Genomic DNA, 17,738 nt, shown 5'->3' with positions numbered 1-17,738 from the left:
TACATTCTGCTAAGAGTAGTCAGCTCTGACAAGAGTAAGAATTGAACAGCTGGAAGAGGTAAGAAGATTCCTGATGCAAAATCAAAGGTGTTTTCATGATACAGAAGCACCTAAAAGGAACTGTCTGCTAGGTTTGTTCCCAGAGTTTAAATCCAAGTACAATGTCTGTAAGTTGAGTAATAAACCATCCAAATTGGGAGTAAAAGGTGGAATCTTGCCTAGGGAGAGGCTGATTGTTAAAAGAATGAGACTGAGGAAAAAGTGGCTTAATGATGGAAGTACCATGGGCACTCATGAATGCAGATTTATTGCTGAAAAAATTGGGTGGGTGCTGAAATATGCATCATTCTGGCTCCTAAAAGCCTGCCTCTTTTTTCCTGTTTTACTTCTGTTATGATTTTAGTGTGTATTAAAAGTGACTGATGTTGTATAATCCCTTGGCAAAAGTAAATTATTTGGAAAGCATTGATCATTGCTTTGAAGTGGCAGAAAGCATTAGCTATTCTATTTAAATAGCAGAAAGCAATAGCCTAAAGGGTATGAAGGAACAGAGGAGGAAAGGGAGAAATAGCAATGTAACTGGAATGATGAGGGGTTTACAGCCCAGTCACTCAAAACCTTCCAAACTTTGGAACACTGTGGCAGCAGATGGCACGTAGGCCTTTTGCACCAAAGTTCTGTGTCTCACTGAGCATTTAGACAAGATTCTACAAATTTTGCTGATCTTATGTTTGTTTTGATTGTTTGTTCTTTTTGTAGGTACTAACTCTTCCCAGAGTAGTTCCCCTAGTTCAAGTGCTCCCAATTCTCCAGCTGGTTCAGGACACATAAGGCCCAGCACTCTTCATGGCTTGGGTCCAAAGCTTGGTGGGCAAAGATACAGATCAGGAAGACGCAAATCAGCTGGCAGCATTCCTCTCTCTCCCCTTGCACGGACACCTTCTCCAACACCCCAGCCAACATCCCCTCAGCGATCTCCATCACCATTGCTAGGGCATTCAATTGGAAATACAAAAATAGCTCAATCTTTTCCTAGCAAAATGCACTCCCCTCCAACTATAGTAAGGCATATTGTTAGGCCAAAGAGTGCAGAGCCACCAAGATCTCCACTGTTAAAGAGAGTCCAGTCTGAAGAGAAACTTGCACCCTCTTATGGCAGCGATAAGAAACACTTATGTTCACGAAAACACAGTCTGGAAGTGACCCAGGAAGAAGTGAATAGAGAATTGTCCCAAAGGGAAGTAACTCTTCAGAGCTTGGAGGAGAATGTATGTGATGTGCCATCACTCACACGAGTCAGGCCTGCAGAGCAGGGCTGCTTGAAACGACACATCTCCCGCAAATTAGGTAGGCAAGAATCCATTGATGAGCTTGACAGAGAGAAGCTGAAGGTCAAGATAGTTATGAAAAAGCAAGATTTTGCTGAAAAAGCAAATGCTGCTATACATGAACCTAGCAGTGAACCAGAAAATCCCAATACCTTGAGACTGGAAGAAAGAGACAAAAAAGCATTCCAGAAGGTGTTAGAAAGATCAAATCAGTTTGAAACAAAAATTGTTGCTCTGGACACCCAGTCAGCTGGTGGCATACTCAAAGATACCCTTCAAAAGAATGCGAACTTGAGATCAAATGATGGTGTTGCTTTAGATGCACAGTTGTTGTTTCATGGGCCTCCACCTAATGAACTTGGTCATATTTCTTATGACTTCAAAAGAATTTCCCCTCCGTGTACACTACAAGATGTGCTACCTCAGTCTTCTGACAGGATCCTAAACGGAAAGGGAGAAAACACAGATAAAAATGTACCAACAAAAGAATTTGTCAAATTTGAAAGATTAGATGGTAAACTTGCAAATATTGATTATCTTAGAAAGAAAATGTCCATTGAAGAAAAAGATGACAGCGTCTGTCCAGTGCTAAAACCCAAATTGACATCAAATGTTCATGAATGCCTTCAACTTAATACAGGCAGACCTATAAACATACAGCAGGACTCCACTGCAGTTGCTGATGGTAGAGCATTTATCAGCAGTGCACATGCTGCTCAGATTAACTCGGTTTCTTTTGTTCCTCTCAAGACCTTGAATGGCCGAGCAGACATGAGTGTGGAAAAATCAGCCCTTATTTCCACTGAGTCTCCTGTCAGAAAAAGTCCATCAGAATATAAACTTGATGGGAGGTCAGTTTCCTGTTTGAAGCCAATAGAAGGCACACTAGACATCGCCTTACTTTCTGGGCCACAGTCTTCAAAGAGTGAACTGCCTTTGTGTGTGCTGCCAGAAGGACAGAGCACCAGCAGTGATGGGGGATCTCCTAAACCCCCACCACCACAAGGGAGTGGTGGGAAGGCAGAACTGGCCTGTCAGAAAGAGCAGTTGTTAAGCTATTCAAAATCTGGCAAAGTCAAAGTATCAGAGCCTCAGATTCTGCAAACAAGCAAGAGTTCTCCAAATCCACCAGTCATCCCCGTGGCTGCAGAAGTAGTGACAGAGAAAAAGGTTTCTAGTCCTGCTACTAAAGGCAGTATTTCTGTTATTGAAGCTGTTCAAAAGAAGGACACCTCCCCTTCAAAACAGAAGGATAATTCAATGGAGGCAAAGTCTTGTGTTATTCAAAGTCAAAGTGTTAAAACTATTCAAACATACTCCAAACTTTCTGCTGTCCAAAGCACTCCTGAAAAAGCTGTAGGAAAAGAGAAGCAAATACAAAAGGAGTTGCCTGCTAAACAGCCAGTAGCCCAGAGAAGTTGTGAACCTATCCCTGCAAAGGTGGAGGTGATCAGGGAGTCATCTCTGAAGGTATCTGTCTCAGATGTCCTGATAACAAGCTACTCCAAAAGTAATGAAAAAAATTGTGCTGATTTTGCCATTCCACCTCAGATACAAGGAAAAATACAGGCAGCTGGCCCCAAGGCACAACCTAAGGATGGCAGAGAGTCACTGAAACAGCCAGGCAAAGATGACAGCGGTGTTGCTAGTAGTTCTGTGGAAAGGGACATAACCAAACAGAAAGTTCTCAGTGAGGCTAAGAAAGTTACCGTAGAGTCAAAGAGTGAAGCTCTTCCATCCAAACGGCCCATGCAACCCTCAACAGATTGTGATCCTAAAAATGAGAAATCTGCACCGGTTTCTTCTGTGCAGAAAGACACTGCCAAAGATTTAGGAAAGAAAGATCAAAAACAGCTCACTGACACAAGGCTTCAAGCTATAGAGAGAGAGCAGTCCAGCCAAGTTCCTCGGCAGCAACTTAATGCTTCAGGCTCCCCTGCTGTGAGAGACACTGTAAGCAGAAACTGTGCTGTAGGTGTTGAAGAACATGCGAAGCCTGCTACTACCTATGTGGAAAGCAGCAGTAATAAACACAAGCCAGTCTCTGAAACGAGTTCCTCTAAGTCTAAGTACTTGGATAAACAGACATTGTCACAAAAACTATGTGCTCCGACCGTAAAAGAAAAAGAAACTATTATTCAGGTATCTGTCAGCTCCAGGAAAGATGGAAAACATGCCAGTAAAAATGTGCTAGAAGCCCTTTCTTCTGTTTCGGGCTCTTTGAGAAAAATGAGCAATGAACATGCACAGGCCGAAAGGCCAGTGAGTTTGGAGCATGACTCAGTAGCCACCCTCCAAATGAGCAGCATCACTCCTGACACCAAACCCAAATCCTGTGCTGTCTGCCCGGTACCAGCAGGCCCAGAGAGTTCTAAGCAGATGCAGGTCCAAGAGCCAGCAGGTTTGGAGGAATCTGCTGATCAAAAGCAACTTCAGCTCAGTGAAAAACAAACCATGTCTCCAAAGTTTTCCACTGTGAAAGACTGTCTCTTGCTGAACAAACAGGCAGACAGAAGTCCTAGTAACCAGATGATCTCTGCAGACAAAAGACCCGAAGGAAAAATAAGCACTGATGCACTTTATGTTCAGCTTGACAGTGGGAAAGTAGAGCCTATCCTTTGCCTCGCAAACTGCGATGCCAGAGGGAAAGGAGCAGAAAAAGTGACCGCAAGTAGCAAAAGCTCTCAAGATTCAAAAGGGAAAGGACAAGCTAATCAAAAACAGCCAGAGGATGCAAACAAGCAGGTTACAATAAAACATTTGTCAGCTTCCAGCGGGCAGAGTTCTTATCATGTGTCTGCAACACCAGGAAAGCCGCTAACTTGTTCATCCAATTTCTCTGAATGTAAACAAGAAGTATCTGTTGTGTCTTCAGCGAAGAGTGATGCATCTTCAGCAAAGGTTAAAGCAGGTTCATCTGAGCTTCCTGCAACCTGCAAGGAACTAAATAAGAAAAGTACCTCTTCCACAGGGAGCAGTAAGGCAGAAATGACAAAAAGTGTTTCGCTGATGGCCTTGCACAGTGCTGCTGTTGTAGTTGAAGCCCACCACCCTGCTCCAAACCTTGGCATGAAACCTGGAAATCAAGAGAAGTCATCTTTTGTTAACACTGTGGATGTAAAGGGAAGAGATGCTGCTCAGGCTCAGCAGTCTGCTTCAAGAAAACAGAATGTAGGTAAAGATTTATGCAGGTCAGCAACCACACCTGACCGCCCTAACGCACTTTCTAATGACAAAGAGTCAACTCGTCAGCGGCGAGGAAAGGAAGCTTCACGGAGCAGTCCTCACAAAAAATCCTGTTAACTTTAAGACCCAGCAGGTGTGAATTCAAGACTAGTGGAAACAATGTCAATATATTGGACTGCCTTTAAACCAGCACTGTGTTGTGTCTTTGTGCAGCAAACCTTTCGTGTCACTGACGAAAGACAACAAGGGGATATGTAAAGAGAAGACTTTTTTTCAAAATGCCTTCCCAATTGTAACCGGTAAAACTGTTACCATATAGTATTTGTACAAAAATACCTTTACAGCTGAGAGTTGTTGAAGAAAAGATTTCCTCTGTAAATACGTAGCCATGTGTTTGGGTTTGAATGTAGCATATATACTTTGCTGCTGATTGCTTTGTTTACTCTCCCCTTTTTTAAGATAGTTGCTTTGCCACTTATTTGCCATACTCAACTATGAAACAGTTATTAAAACTCAGACCTGGCATGGATGTGCACAAGCATTGGTCTGACTGGAAAACAAAAACAGGCCACATTTTTACTTACTAAAAATCCTATCTAGAAGTTAAAAAAATACTAGTACAGAATAACTGTGGTGACTTATTGTGAGTTTTTACATGTATTTTTAATAATCCGATTTTGATAGTACTGTACTTGGCTGACTGCTTCACCAGATCTAACACAAGACCTATCTGCGTCTCCCTACCGCACAAAGCCTGTCTCTTAGAGTAGGTGTCGTTAAAGCTACGGGAGGACCACTTGGTTATCAGGGCGTCCCAGCAAGAGTCGTGTTCTTTGGTGGAATGGTGGTTCTTGTCTTGTCTATTGGGAGTGTGTTCTGTGACCTTCACCTCAGACAAGTCTGAGACTCTGAAGCACATGCCATGTGCTCAGTTTTTGCTGCAATCCTCTCGAGTTCCTTGAGCTTTTGTAAATTCAGGCCCTTACAGTGTGAGGCACAAGTATAAGCACATGACTTGCAGTACTATATGTTCATCCCTGTTTTTTAATACATTTAGAGAATGCGTACTATCATGGCGTATAGGTCTGCATAATTAGCTTCATACAACTGCAGCTTTTTTCTATTTTACAACAAGTCAGGTAAAAAGGAAAAAAGCAATTTCAGTATCATATCTTCAGAAAAGTTCAGGACATCGGATACGTTTTAATACATAGCTGGGGCCTTATGTTGTAGACTTAACTTGCTGTTTTTAGCAAGTAATTCTGGGTTTCATATTCATTTTTAAATGCATTGAGTAGCTCCATACATTTCGTAACATAGTCTTTTTATTTGTATGCAAAAAAGTAAATACTGTAATTATAAAAGAAGCATTTTGTAACAAAGGAACCTGTTGGAGCTATTTGGTGCTAGAATGTGACTGTCTTTTTACTTTTGCTAAGCCTTATTTAAATTTTGTATACTGTGGAACATGTAGACTTTGATCATTTTTGCGTGGAGGTATTTAGTTTGTTTTGAAGGATGAAAAGTAAAATTTTAAACATGTACAGAAGCACTACAAAATACCCATGCATATGGGTGTTTTTTAATGATGGGGATCAATTGAATAGTGGTTTTGCTTATTTCTGTTACGTGTGCCCGCAGTAGAGGTGTAGGCCCCTGCCTGTTTCATCAGGGCTTACAGATTGTCTTTCTGTCTCAAAAGCTTAAAACTTGTTCGTAAAAGCACAGCGTGATCTTGACTTGTAGGTTTGTATGGCAACGGACAGTGTGCAGAATTCATTTCCCTCTGGTGAAAACTTTATTATACTGATTAGTTGAGTTGGGTTACAGCAAATCTGTCATGGAAAGGTAATATCACAAACAAGTCCTCCTGACTTTTCACATGGCACTAGAACATTCATACTGCCTTTGATGCATTTACAGAGGAGCTAGTGAACAATGGGTGATGTCTTTTGAGCAGTTTTAAAGATAAAATGGTCTCGACATTTACAGTTCATCTGTGCTTTGGCAGTTACTACAAATGAACGCTAATGCACTTCAAAATAACATTTCTGTCTGGGAGGTATTTCCTAGTTTACAGTCTCCTGCATTTTTTTCAACTATCCTTTTGTTTCCTTTAAAGCACATATAGCTGTTTGTTTACAGTATACTTTTATGTATATTTTGTATAGTTCATTATCACTTCTGACAAAAGTTCTTTGCATTTTTGAAGTGTAAAAGTGCTTAAGCTTGTGTTTATGTAGTACCTGTTTGTTGGTGTTTACCTTATCAGTGAGCTGTTAGAGATCCTCCTGCCTGTGTTCTACTCGGTCAGTCTTTATGTGATTGTAGATCTGATGTGTTCTTTTGTAGACTTCCTGCGGTAGATTCCTCAGCTTACAGAAAAAAAAAAAAAAAGAAAAGAAAAAATTGTTAGGGTCTGTGCAATAAAGTGTTTGCAGTCTTATTTTCTCCAAGAAACTCCTTATGGATGTCATAATTGTTGTATATTGAACACGATTATTTATACTTATGCAGTTGCATAACATGGAAATAAAAATCAGCATGAAACACTGCTGTGTTAGTGGTTTTTGTTGAATTTCTTTCACTCCTGTAACTTACAGCACGTCTCTGCTCTACTCGGAGGCAGGCAATTAGTTGTCTTTTTTTCTTTCTCTGGGGCCAGCTCAGTGCACCCCTGAGGCACATGCTGGCCGAGGACTTTGCATGAGGAAATGCAGTTTAATGTGGAGATGGAGGAGGTCTGCATAGCTGAGTATCTTGTCTCAGGCAGTGGCTGGAACCACTGCTCTGCTGTGAGGTGGGTAGGCACGTGGTGATGATGGGCTATGTATTCTGACTGGTAGCTAACAATGGCAGTAGGCCGTAACGTGACATTTAAACCTTTCCTCCAAAACATCTATCATCATTCATTGCAATAGGTCAGTATGTTTTTGAGTACCTGAGTACCTTCTCAAAATACCTGATCTTCATTGTTTTTTTTTTTTTGTTCATGCTAAATTTTGAGCCTTACCAAATTCCTGGAGCACATGTAGGTGCAACATTTTTTTTCAGTTTTGAAATCACTACCCCTTGAATGTAATGAAATCTCCCTTTATTGTTTTTTTTTTTTTTCTCATAATAGAAGATAAAATGGAGGCAGTGAACCAGACAGCTGAGATGGAGCACAGCAGCTTAGTACCCAGTAGCTTCTTTGGTGAAGAAAAACCCCTTTTGGCAGGAGAAGCAACAGGGCAGGGTTATTGCTCCCCTGATTTTCCTCTTTCCACTTCTTGCAGAGAAGCAGTGTCTATTAAAATACATGTGTCTTTACTGTTCCATTGCCAGTAGCTATCCACAACTGCTTGGTATGTGCCAGCAACTGTTTGCCCCACGGGAGGGGTATTATTGTTCACATTTTACTATTGCATTGTTTTCTCTGTGTTTTTCCTCTGTACAAAACCAAGTGCAGCAGTGTTACAGCATCACTTTTACTGCTTTGCTCTCTGTTTGAAACCAGTAGGTGAGGGGAAGCTGCAGGTCACCCCCAACCTTTCCAACTTGCTGCAACCCAGCAGAAGGCAGATAGTCTGCAAAACTGGTGCACTGGCAGGGGCTGTGATGAGTCAAGACGGGAGAGCAGGATCCAGCTGCTCAGGAAAAGGAAATTACTGGAGTTGAGGGTTGACTCTGGATTTACCTGCTCTGCCTGCTGTGCTGACTCTGGCTGTGGACAGCAGCAGTCACTTCTGCCTGGGGAGGCATAGAAGCCTGTGTGGCCAGAGTGAGTCTCCATACTGTTCAGGGCCAAAGGAAAGGGGTGGTGTAAAGGGTTTGCATCGAAATCAGGAGAGATGGGTTACTGGTATTGTATCTGGTGTGGCCTGTTGTACTTCTGTTGAAAGAAGAGGCTGCACTTCACCTGGGATGGGAATGCCTTCATGGCCTGAAAGGGAAAGGTGAGCTCCCTTCTTCAGCACTGAACTCCCAGTTTGCTATGCTCCCTTCGACCTCATATTCTTCTCTTAAGTAGTTAGTAAGGCTTAGCAGGGATGTCAAGCTTGGATTTGGATCATAGCTCAGATGGCTGCTCAGAAAGAATAAATTAGGGCACAGGAACATACTAGAGGGTAAATGGTACGTGTCCCAGTTCATGGCTTGGGTTAGCAACAGTTTTTCTTTCCAGTAACTATAGTATAGTATTTGATTAGCACCAAGTAGCTCAATCTCCCAAACATCTGTCAAGGAGGGATTTGAGTGAACTGAGGGTAGGAAGCAATGCTAGAGGTTATGATTCAAGCTACGAAGAGTTGGGAGCACCAAGAAGAGTGGAGAAGGCCGCACAGTAAAGCGACAGTAGCAACACACGTAAGTTCTAGCACACAGCAAGACCTTCAAAAGGCAGGTGTGAATTAGATACAGGGGCAGGAGAATGCCTGAGACACACTGGAGAAGGACGTTTGCTGCTGGCGGAGAATTTCTGTTGTATTTGCCAGATGAGGAGGTATGGTATGAGTGAGTGGTTGGGAAGGATCTCACCTGCTCTTTTTCCAGGTATAGACGAAACTAGTGAATGAGAGAAAGATCTTAAAAGATGTATCATCGGTATCAGGATATCTTTTTTTTTTAGGTTGACAGATTTAGAAATTGGCCTCTTAAACCATCCTGTCCAGAGTAAAATCCACTTTTGAAAATTGACTTGCAGCTTACTGGTAGTATCTTGGTTAAGCGCAGTTATGGGAGGAAGACCTTGGTTCTGAGATTTGGTTTGTCCCATTGAAATAAAGATGAGTGCTTACCAGTCTCTGTTAGCTAAGATCTGCTCAAGCTGCTTCTCTGTGTAAATACTGATAACAAATTCTGTTTTGCAGTTTTGTATTGTACCATGACTTCAGTGACATCTGTAGCCCAGGAGCCGGGGCGGTGGCGAGTTCAATCCTGTTAGGCACCATTCACCTCAGGCGATTCCCTTGTCTCTGTGAGCTGGCTCTCCAGCTGTATTTGAAAAAATAAGAGATAAAAGGCCTGACTGGAAACAAAGGACTGCATCAGATCAGAGCTTGACTGGGTAAACAAATTATATAAAGAAAAATAAATCTACTGTCTCTTTCCATTTATATCCTTGCTAAGTAATCCCAGATGGCTAAATCTTTGGACTTCAAAAAGTTTTAATGTATAATCTGGGCATTTTAGTGTATTGTAGCCATATATAAGTTTTCCTTCAGAATGATCACACTTTGTATTTAGGATGTGTGTATCCTGAAACACCATGTATGCTGTTCAGCACTGTTGTTTACACAGTGTCCTAGGAATGGTGTCTGGCAGACAAATAAAGCAGAGATGACACTGTAAAGTAAATCAACAAGAAAATAAAAATGACAACAGATGAAGATAATGGTCATGAAAAAAAGTTGTGGGGGGGGAAAGAGATGAGTCACCGGAAAGTCTGTACTTAATACTCTGTGTAAATATATATGCACAGATACACATTCACCAGTTCGCCATTTTTGAGTTTCTGCCATTTTTGAGTTTTAGCTGACTGAAGGCTACACATGAGTCTACGCCGTGACACTGGGTAGCGTTTCAGAAACTGGTGGTGTTTAAATCCTGTGTTAAGTGAAGAGGCGTTTCAGAAAGCGTCAGCCCACCATGCGGGAGGAGGACAAGCTGTGGGGTGAGGTGGGTGCTGTGCATGGTGTGAAGGTATCTGAAAGCCGCAAGAATCCATCTTGTGTTAGTCACACTTTTGTCCTCTGCTAACAGAGAAGACCAATCAGGGATTCTTGTCATCAATGTCTTCAGAAATGAGTAAAAACTTTTTTTTTAGTCCAGCAGGGATCTTTGAAATCTTAGCTAGTCAGCATGTTACAGAGGAAAATGTTCAGGAAATGCCTTTGGGGCAGGAGCTGAACCTGAATGTAGAGTCCCACGTGGAAAGTGCTGAGAGAGCGCTCGCCTTCCATGTCTCGGTGAGCAACCGCAGCTCCCGGCTTAACACACCAGGGAGCTTGCTGGGGCACGGTGAGACTCCACGGGGTGCGTCCTCTGTTGGGGAGACAGAAGGGTCATACCCTCCGAAAAGGTTGTGTCTATATGTCAAGGTTAGCCTGCTGTTAAAGCGCTAGAGCCATAAGTCACGCTATGGCAACACAGGGCAGATGTGTAGGCATGGCAGGCTCCCATCAGACCCTTGGTCAAACGTACATGCTCTGTCTTGCCACTGGGTTTATTCACATGCGATGGCAGAAAAAGGGATTTTTTGTTTAGTAAAACTAAATAATAAGTCATCTGTCTTTTCTTCTGCCTGAGCGAAGAGACTTCACTCTAGGGACGCAGGCCAGGAGCAATGTCAAGTATCTGTCGGCACAGGAGCACCCGTGGGAGGAGGTTGCGGCTCCCCAATGCGCCACCCCCTTTGCAGGCTCCAGTTTTCTCTCCTGGGCTGCTGCTGGAGGGAGCAGTCCACTCCAGGCCGGCACAGGGAAGTCTCATAGCTGTTGGCGTTGGTTTTTAGCCTGTGCAAGCAAGCGTAGTGCCAAGCGCCTGCAGATTCCTGACCAAATCTAAAAGTTTTGTGGTTAAAGCTGAAGTTAAGTGCCCTACTTACTATGGAGTCCAGTAAAATGTACAGGAGCAGGGCCTGCCCTGGAGTGGGAGGTGACAGGCAGAGCTTCAATGGCCAGGAGTTTTCTAAGGATCAAAAATATTTTAAGGAAATCGGGGACGTGATACAGGCTGTTTCTGTTTTCTGTCAGTCCTGCAGGAGTGGGTCTTGTATGACTGAGTGTTGCACCTGTTCTTCACAGAAAGCTTTTTTCTTTTTAGCAGAGCGGGGTACGCTACTGCTGTCTCTTAAACAACATTGTTTTTCAAGGACATTTGATAGATGTTGATGGTCTGGTTGGCTTGCCTTTTTTTTATTGGGAGAGTGGTGGTGGTGGTTTGGTTTTCTGTTTTTTGAAGAGAATAAGGTTTGCATTTTGGCTCTTGAATCTTCCCTTTACAGGTGCATTACCCATAGTAGCTGGGACACCAGGGCTAACATTGAGTTGAACTGGGATTTCTCTGTAAGAGAAGTTATTCATGTTCAAGGCCTAGGTCATAGTTTATTTTTCCAGTTCTCAAATACATTTTTTTAATTATTTTTCTAAAAGTTATAATACAAATGAAAAGGATATTTCAAAAGTTAAGGAAATACAGGTCACAAACACAAACAGGAAGATTTCTTTCATCTTAATACAGTAGCTGTGCGTCTTTTCTATGTCTCCATCATAAAACTATATTTGCTGGTAATTTCGCTTGAAATAGCAAGCACCCCAAATGAAGATGGCACCACAGGATAAAATAGCCAGGACAATTGCCATGCTTCCTGCTGTGCTGATCCCACAGGAGAGTGAGACGGTGGCCAGCTGAGACCCAGATAGCCATTTGGGTTCAGAGCATCTCGTTCCTTCAGGGTCTTCAATTTTATCCAGATTCTGCTTGTACCAGGTGATTAAACCAATATTGGAGCAGGTGCAGTCCAGAGGGTTGTAACTTAAATTGATTACGCAGTGGCCAGCTAGGGACACTAGCGTGTCACCTGGTACAATACGGATCCTGTTGTGGGCAAAATTGAGATAGATGCTCTTGAGGTTTGAAAATGCATCTGTGCTGAATGCAGTAAGTTTGTTGTGGCTCAGATCGACATGCCGTAACTTCTTGAGGTTGTGAAATGCTTGGCCACCTATTGCTGTCAGTTCACAGGATGATAAAATTAGCACCTGTAAATTGGATAGCTGTTGGAACAGTTTGTCCTTTGGCACAATCCCCGACTCAAAGTTATTTTGACTAAGGTCCAAGAGCATGAGGTTTTCCAAGCCTTGAAAGAGATGCTGAATGCTAGTATTAACATGAGAGGAGGAAAGATTCAGCACTTGCAAGAGATGCAAATTTCGGAAAGGACCCTGTGAAGTGTCGATATGAAGAGGGGTGAAAGCTAGGTCCAGCAGCTCCAGGTTAGCACTGTCCTTAATGAGCACGTCTTGGAGGTGGAGCCTTATGTTGTGGCTCAGATTCAGGTACCGAAGACTGCTCAGACCGCTCAGTGCTTCATTACAGCAGCCAAAGCTTTCAATAAGACTCTTACTTAAATCGAGATGTTGAAGCTTTGCCAGTTTCTCCAAACAGCCAGAGCCCAGCTGCAGGAGCTGCATGTTCCCCTTGATATGGAGGTGGGTGAGGGAGGGGAAGGCGGCAGAGCTGATGTTGCAGAGGTGCTCGAAGGAGTTTGCATTGAGAACTAACTCTGCTAACGAATTCATGCCGCTGATGCCAGGGGGCAACGCGCTGATGTGGGTATGAGTTAGGTCCAGCTTTCGGAGCCTGGTCAAGCACTGAAACGTGACAGCGTTTAGGTTTCTGAAGTGACGTAGCTGCAGATAGAGGTCCTTGACAGAGAGATTACAGAGGCCTTGTAAAACATTTGGGCTTATGTAGGGCTCCTTTTTCACACCATGAAATGTTCCCAGCCAAAGGGTCTCGGCTGTGGAGTTCTGTATGCCCACCAGGACTGCAGGGATATCAGCGCAGCCCCCGAAGTCCAAACTGTAGAAATGGGACTGGAAAGCTCCAGGTTCAATGTATACAATATTGTTGGCTTTAAAGATGAGCGTTATATTGCTGGTCTTCTGCAGAACATGGACATCATCTGCTGTGATTGTTCTTATGTTGTTCATTTGAAAGTCAAGGTATTTGAGGTTCTGAGTGGGAAAGTTGGGAGGAAGCTGCAGCGAAGAGATGTGGTTGCTGCCCAAGATGAGGGTATCCAAGCTGTCCAGATTTGCCATTGGAATAAAGGACATACTTGTAATTCCCGTCTGCGTTAAGACAAGCTGCTTCAGGGACTGCGGGCCAGCGAATGCTGTGTCGGACAGAAACATGAGCAGGTTTCCTGTCAGCACGATTGTCTTCAGCTGCTTGTTACTGTGAAAAGCACCATCGTACACCCAGTTGATCTGGCACCTTGGGAAAGCAACAGAAACCACCGTCAGTGGCCTATCTCGCAAAACTCTCCTACTTTATGTCATAACCCAAACCACATGTCATATCTGTAAGAACTCGTGGTCAGTTGCCTTCACCAGGATAAAACTATCTGTCTTTTCCAGTGACACTTGCCTGGTATTTGTAATCTGACATTGAAACACAGGGTCCTGGTGAGAAGAAAAACCTGCCCTGAAATGATGAGTGTGTGGAGGCATTTGTGGAAGTCAGGGAGATATGAGGTTTTTAGTGTCCAGCTTAATAAAAAGCAAATCTCTTTTCCTATAAAAAAAAAGCTGGGCGTTTACAAGGACCAAACCTGTCTTTCTCTAGATTTTACGGAAAAATTGAGTGAAAAAATTGCTTTAGTGACTTTGCTGTCACTACTGTCCTAGCAGAAGTAATATGTGGAAAACACATATTTCACCCACTGTCCCGCAAATGATTGTCACCAGAGGAGAAGCCTAGATGTTGCCCAAGCGTACCAATCTCTGCTTAGCAAAACACTTCACAGCTGTCTGCAAGTGGTTTGGGTGGTTTCCCCGCGAAGGCAGGGAGATGCTGCTCTGGTGTGCTCCAGAAGCCGGTTTCGGGCAGGGGGTTTGACCAACTTGATGTGCAGAAGTGAGGATGCTCCCCCATACCTTGTTAAGTCCAGGTAGAGAAGAGATTTCAGCTCTGAGAAGGTTGAACTCTGGAGAGAAGGGAGCACGTTGAAGCTGAAGTCGAGGATTTCAGTTGTGACAGGTAGTTTTTCAGGAATCTCCCTCAGTCCTAAACCTTCACAGCTATAGCTTTTATTTACTGTAATCTGTGGAAAATATATAGTGAAACTGCAAGAGTTATGTATTGTGAATATAAATGGGAAACCATGGCACTGCAAAAAAAGCCAAAGAGAATTTTGAATTATTTAAAAACATAGCAGCCAGAACCCTAGGAAGCCTTAGTACAGGCTTGCAATGTGCAACCCTGGGGTTTTGTGGAGTGTATATTTAAAATGAATGCCTTGAATCTCTCTTGTACTAATTTGAAGTGCGTCTCATCTGTAGTACTTTCTTATCAAAGTTAGCACATATGAGGATTGTTTACTCTTCTGGATGAATTATTAATCTCTAAGAAAGCATCCCCACAAGGTAGTTTTAAATTCTGAATTTCATGAGTCTTGAAACAAAGCTTATTCTAAGATAAGTCTTAAAAAAACCTTGCAGCGAGGAGGTAAAAAAGAGCAGGTCTGTGAATTTTCCTGGAAGGAATGTGTCCAAATTAATTGGACCTGAACTGCAGTTGCACACTGCAGTGAGAGGATTGTGGGAAGGTTTAGCTCAGGCTAGACAAAGATCATAGCTGATATGCTGAGTCTTTAAAATTTCTATGAAGGCTTTTCAGTTTAACTGAAAATAAATTGGTGTATTATGTGAGAAGTCTACTCTGTGGACACTGGGGAAATTCATTAAATGTGCTTGACCTGCCTTTGCCTGGCGATTGCACGAAAGTCAACCAGAGCCTGGGACTGTGGCGTGCAAGGAATCGCTGCCCTGGAATAGCCACAGCCACTCAAGGCAGTGTGGATCACAGAATCACAGAATGGTAGGGGCTGGAAGGGACCTCTGGAGATCATCTAGTCCAACCCCCTGCCAGAGCAGGGTCACCTAGACCAGGGTGCGCAGGAACGCGTCCAGGCGGGTTTTGAATGTCTCCAGAGACGGGACTCCACCACCTCTCGGGGCAGCCTGTTCCAGTTCTCTGCCACCCTCAGGGTAAAGAAGTTCCTCCTTGTGTTTAGGTGGAACTTCCTATGCTCAAGTTTGTGCCCATTACCTCTTGTCCTGTTGCCGGGCACCAGTGAGAAGAGCCTGGCCCCATCCTCCTGACACCCACCCTTGAAGTATTTATCAGTGTTGATGAGATCCCCCCTCAGCTGTCTTTTTTCCAGACCGAAGAGACCCAAATCCTTCATCCTTTCTTCATAAGAGAGGTGTTCCAGTCCCCTAATCATCTTAGTAGCCCTTTGCTGCACCCTCTCCAGCAATTCCCTGTCCCTCTTGAACCGGGGAGCCCAGAGCTGGGCACGGCACTCCAGATGATCAGAGCATCGCACTTGTCCCAGCTGCCAAGCCACAATGGGGAGCATGGGGGCAGCCAGTGCAGTGCTGCCCTCCTTGCCCAGCCCTGCTCCCACAGGAAGCCCTGGGTGGTTACAGGGCCAGCCTGGGAGGGACGGGCTCCCCGGGGCCTCGTGGGAGCTGCAGCTTTGTCAATATCCTCCCAGGAAGCTCGGAGACATTCTGCTTGCAGGGAAGTAAAAGCACGTATTGCACAGTTGGCCAATCTGACTGTTTTAATGAGATTCAAAGCTATTCTGTTGGCCCGAAGAGCGCAAGCACAGGTGGTGGTGAGAGATGTGCTGGAGCCTGGCGTCCGTGACAAGCAGAGGTCAGTGCAGGTGTGCACCCTGTGGGGCAGGAGCACGTGGCTCGACAGCGTTTTGTTGAGATGTGTGGACCCTGGGGAATGGTGCACGATGTTTGGGTCTTTCCGTCCATGTGGGACTGTGAGACCAAACCATGTCTCTGCCTGTCTGCGGTGTAGGAGAGGCAGGCGGGTGTGGAGGTCCTTGGTAACCTCGCTGGAGGGGGGAGAGCAGTGTTTGTTGCAAGCCACAAGCTGGACATGGCAAATGCTTTCTTCTTCCCCTGTAGACGCAAGCCCTGTAACCAGAGGGTGCTGGGGAGCGCCGTGGCCCCGTGCTGCTGCAGGGGCAGAGAGATGCTGGCAGCAGCACGGTGGGGCCGGCAGGGAATGGAAAGGAACTGTCACAACAAAATGCCTCACGTGGGTGAGGAGTGTGGCTCCTCCGCCATCCCTGTCCCCCTCGGCCTGCTGGGGCCCAGCTGGAGCTCAGCACTGGGGGGATGGGGCCGGTCCCACACGGGCAGGGTGGGACAAGCCCATGGCTCGGCACGTGGCACGACCTGGGGGGCAGCAAGCCAGCCCCCCACCTGCTGTAGCACCGGGACTTGGCTCCAGCCTAGAAGCACCGAAATGATACAGCACTGGTAACTGTAGAAATAGCAAAATACAGACTTAGAAAAGCCACTGTTTTCAATACTGATAAGGAAAGAACTGGTGTGACGTGTGCTTTAAACAGATTAAAAAGTGTTTAGCTGTCGCTGTAAATGAGAACAGTGCCTCTATGTTTTGTCATTCAAATAACATAGTGAGTAAGCTCTCTCTGTACGCTTCAGGGCCCGGAGCAGCTCTCACAGGGAGCTGAGGAGCAACCGTCCCCTGGGGCACCCTGCTGTGCAACGCAGTGCTTGGAGATTTGTGCGCTTAATTCAGTGAGGAATTTGCTATTGGCCTCAAATGTGTGCTGCATAGGGCTGGGTCCACGGTTCTCCTCTGAATCAAAATCCTTACCTTTTTTATTTTTTTTTCCTTGTTCCACACGTTAAAAAAAAAAAAAAAAAAATCTTATGGGTCGGCCTTTTCCCCTGCCCTTGGAAAAACACTGGTACTTTCTTCCTATTCTCGTGTGGTATTGCACATCGACCAAATGACACACACCATCATCCCACCACCATGTACAAATTCCTGTGTGGAGAGCGCAAGCATGAGACAAAATTCCTTATATCTGTCCTCTGTCTATCTCTGATTGCTACTAAACACCCCTGTGAAACTTCATTGTCCTTCCATCTCTCTGGGAGGTGGAGCACGGTGCCGGTTTGACAGGCTCCCAAAGTCCCCAGCAGCGACAGTAGAGCACATGAGGGTGCACGGACACAGGGGTGTGAGGAGGAGGAGGGACAGTGAGTGATGTCCCTGAGCACATCTCAAGACCCTTGCCTTATTTCTCCAATAAAGGCCTTCAGATCCGCCTGAGAGAAACCCCTTGGGAACTGAAAACAGTTGGACATCAGAAGGCAAGTATTCACCAGAGACCGATCCCCTACACAGGCGGCTCCTGTATCTCGCGAGGGACCGGCGGCTGTCACTCACCTCTGTGCACATCACTTCTGCGACGTGGGATGCTTCGCAGGTAACACAGGAGAGCATTGTGAAAATCAAAAAGTATAAATCACAGGCCATTACAGAGGGAGGCATGTTGTGAAAATGGATGCTCTTGTGTCTATCTTCCCTTAATGAAAGTGAGACAGAGCAGCGAAGGGCAGACAAGCTGGGTGCGTCGGCTGGAGAAGAGGTCGTAAGGAGAAGAAATGCTTG

General features: G+C 44.7%; 2 protein-coding genes across 8 annotated transcripts in view; one reads left to right on the top strand and one right to left on the bottom strand.

The window, feature by feature from the left end:
• Nucleotides 1-7,429, top strand: part of MAST4 (microtubule associated serine/threonine kinase family member 4) — a 237,554-nt gene extending 230,125 nt beyond the window's left edge. For all 7 annotated transcript variants that reach the window (XM_054186830.1, XM_054186836.1, XM_054186834.1 and 4 more), the window contains one exon: nucleotides 760-7,429. In XM_054186830.1, the coding sequence (XP_054042805.1) occupies nucleotides 760-4,631 (3,872 nt within the window). In that variant the 3' untranslated portion in view covers nucleotides 4,632-7,429. The remainder of the gene's footprint in view (nucleotides 1-759) is intronic.
• Nucleotides 7,430-11,696: 4,267 nt separating this feature from the next.
• On the bottom strand, nucleotides 11,697-17,738 carry CD180 (CD180 molecule). Its single transcript, XM_054186837.1, has 3 exons — nucleotides 17,514-17,738; nucleotides 14,159-14,325; nucleotides 11,697-13,496 (listed from the first exon to the last, which is right to left on the bottom strand). Exons 1-3 carry the CDS (start codon nucleotides 17,616-17,618, stop codon nucleotides 11,771-11,773), a joined length of 1,998 nt encoding a protein of 665 aa, XP_054042812.1. The 5' UTR covers nucleotides 17,619-17,738; the 3' UTR covers nucleotides 11,697-11,770.

The sequence above is a fragment of the Rissa tridactyla genome, chromosome Z (genome assembly GCF_028500815.1).
Source record: "Rissa tridactyla isolate bRisTri1 chromosome Z, bRisTri1.patW.cur.20221130, whole genome shotgun sequence".
NCBI lineage: Eukaryota > Metazoa > Chordata > Aves > Charadriiformes > Laridae > Rissa > Rissa tridactyla.
The sequence above is the reverse complement of the archived record's forward strand: the minus strand, read 5'-3'. Positions and strand labels throughout refer to the sequence as shown.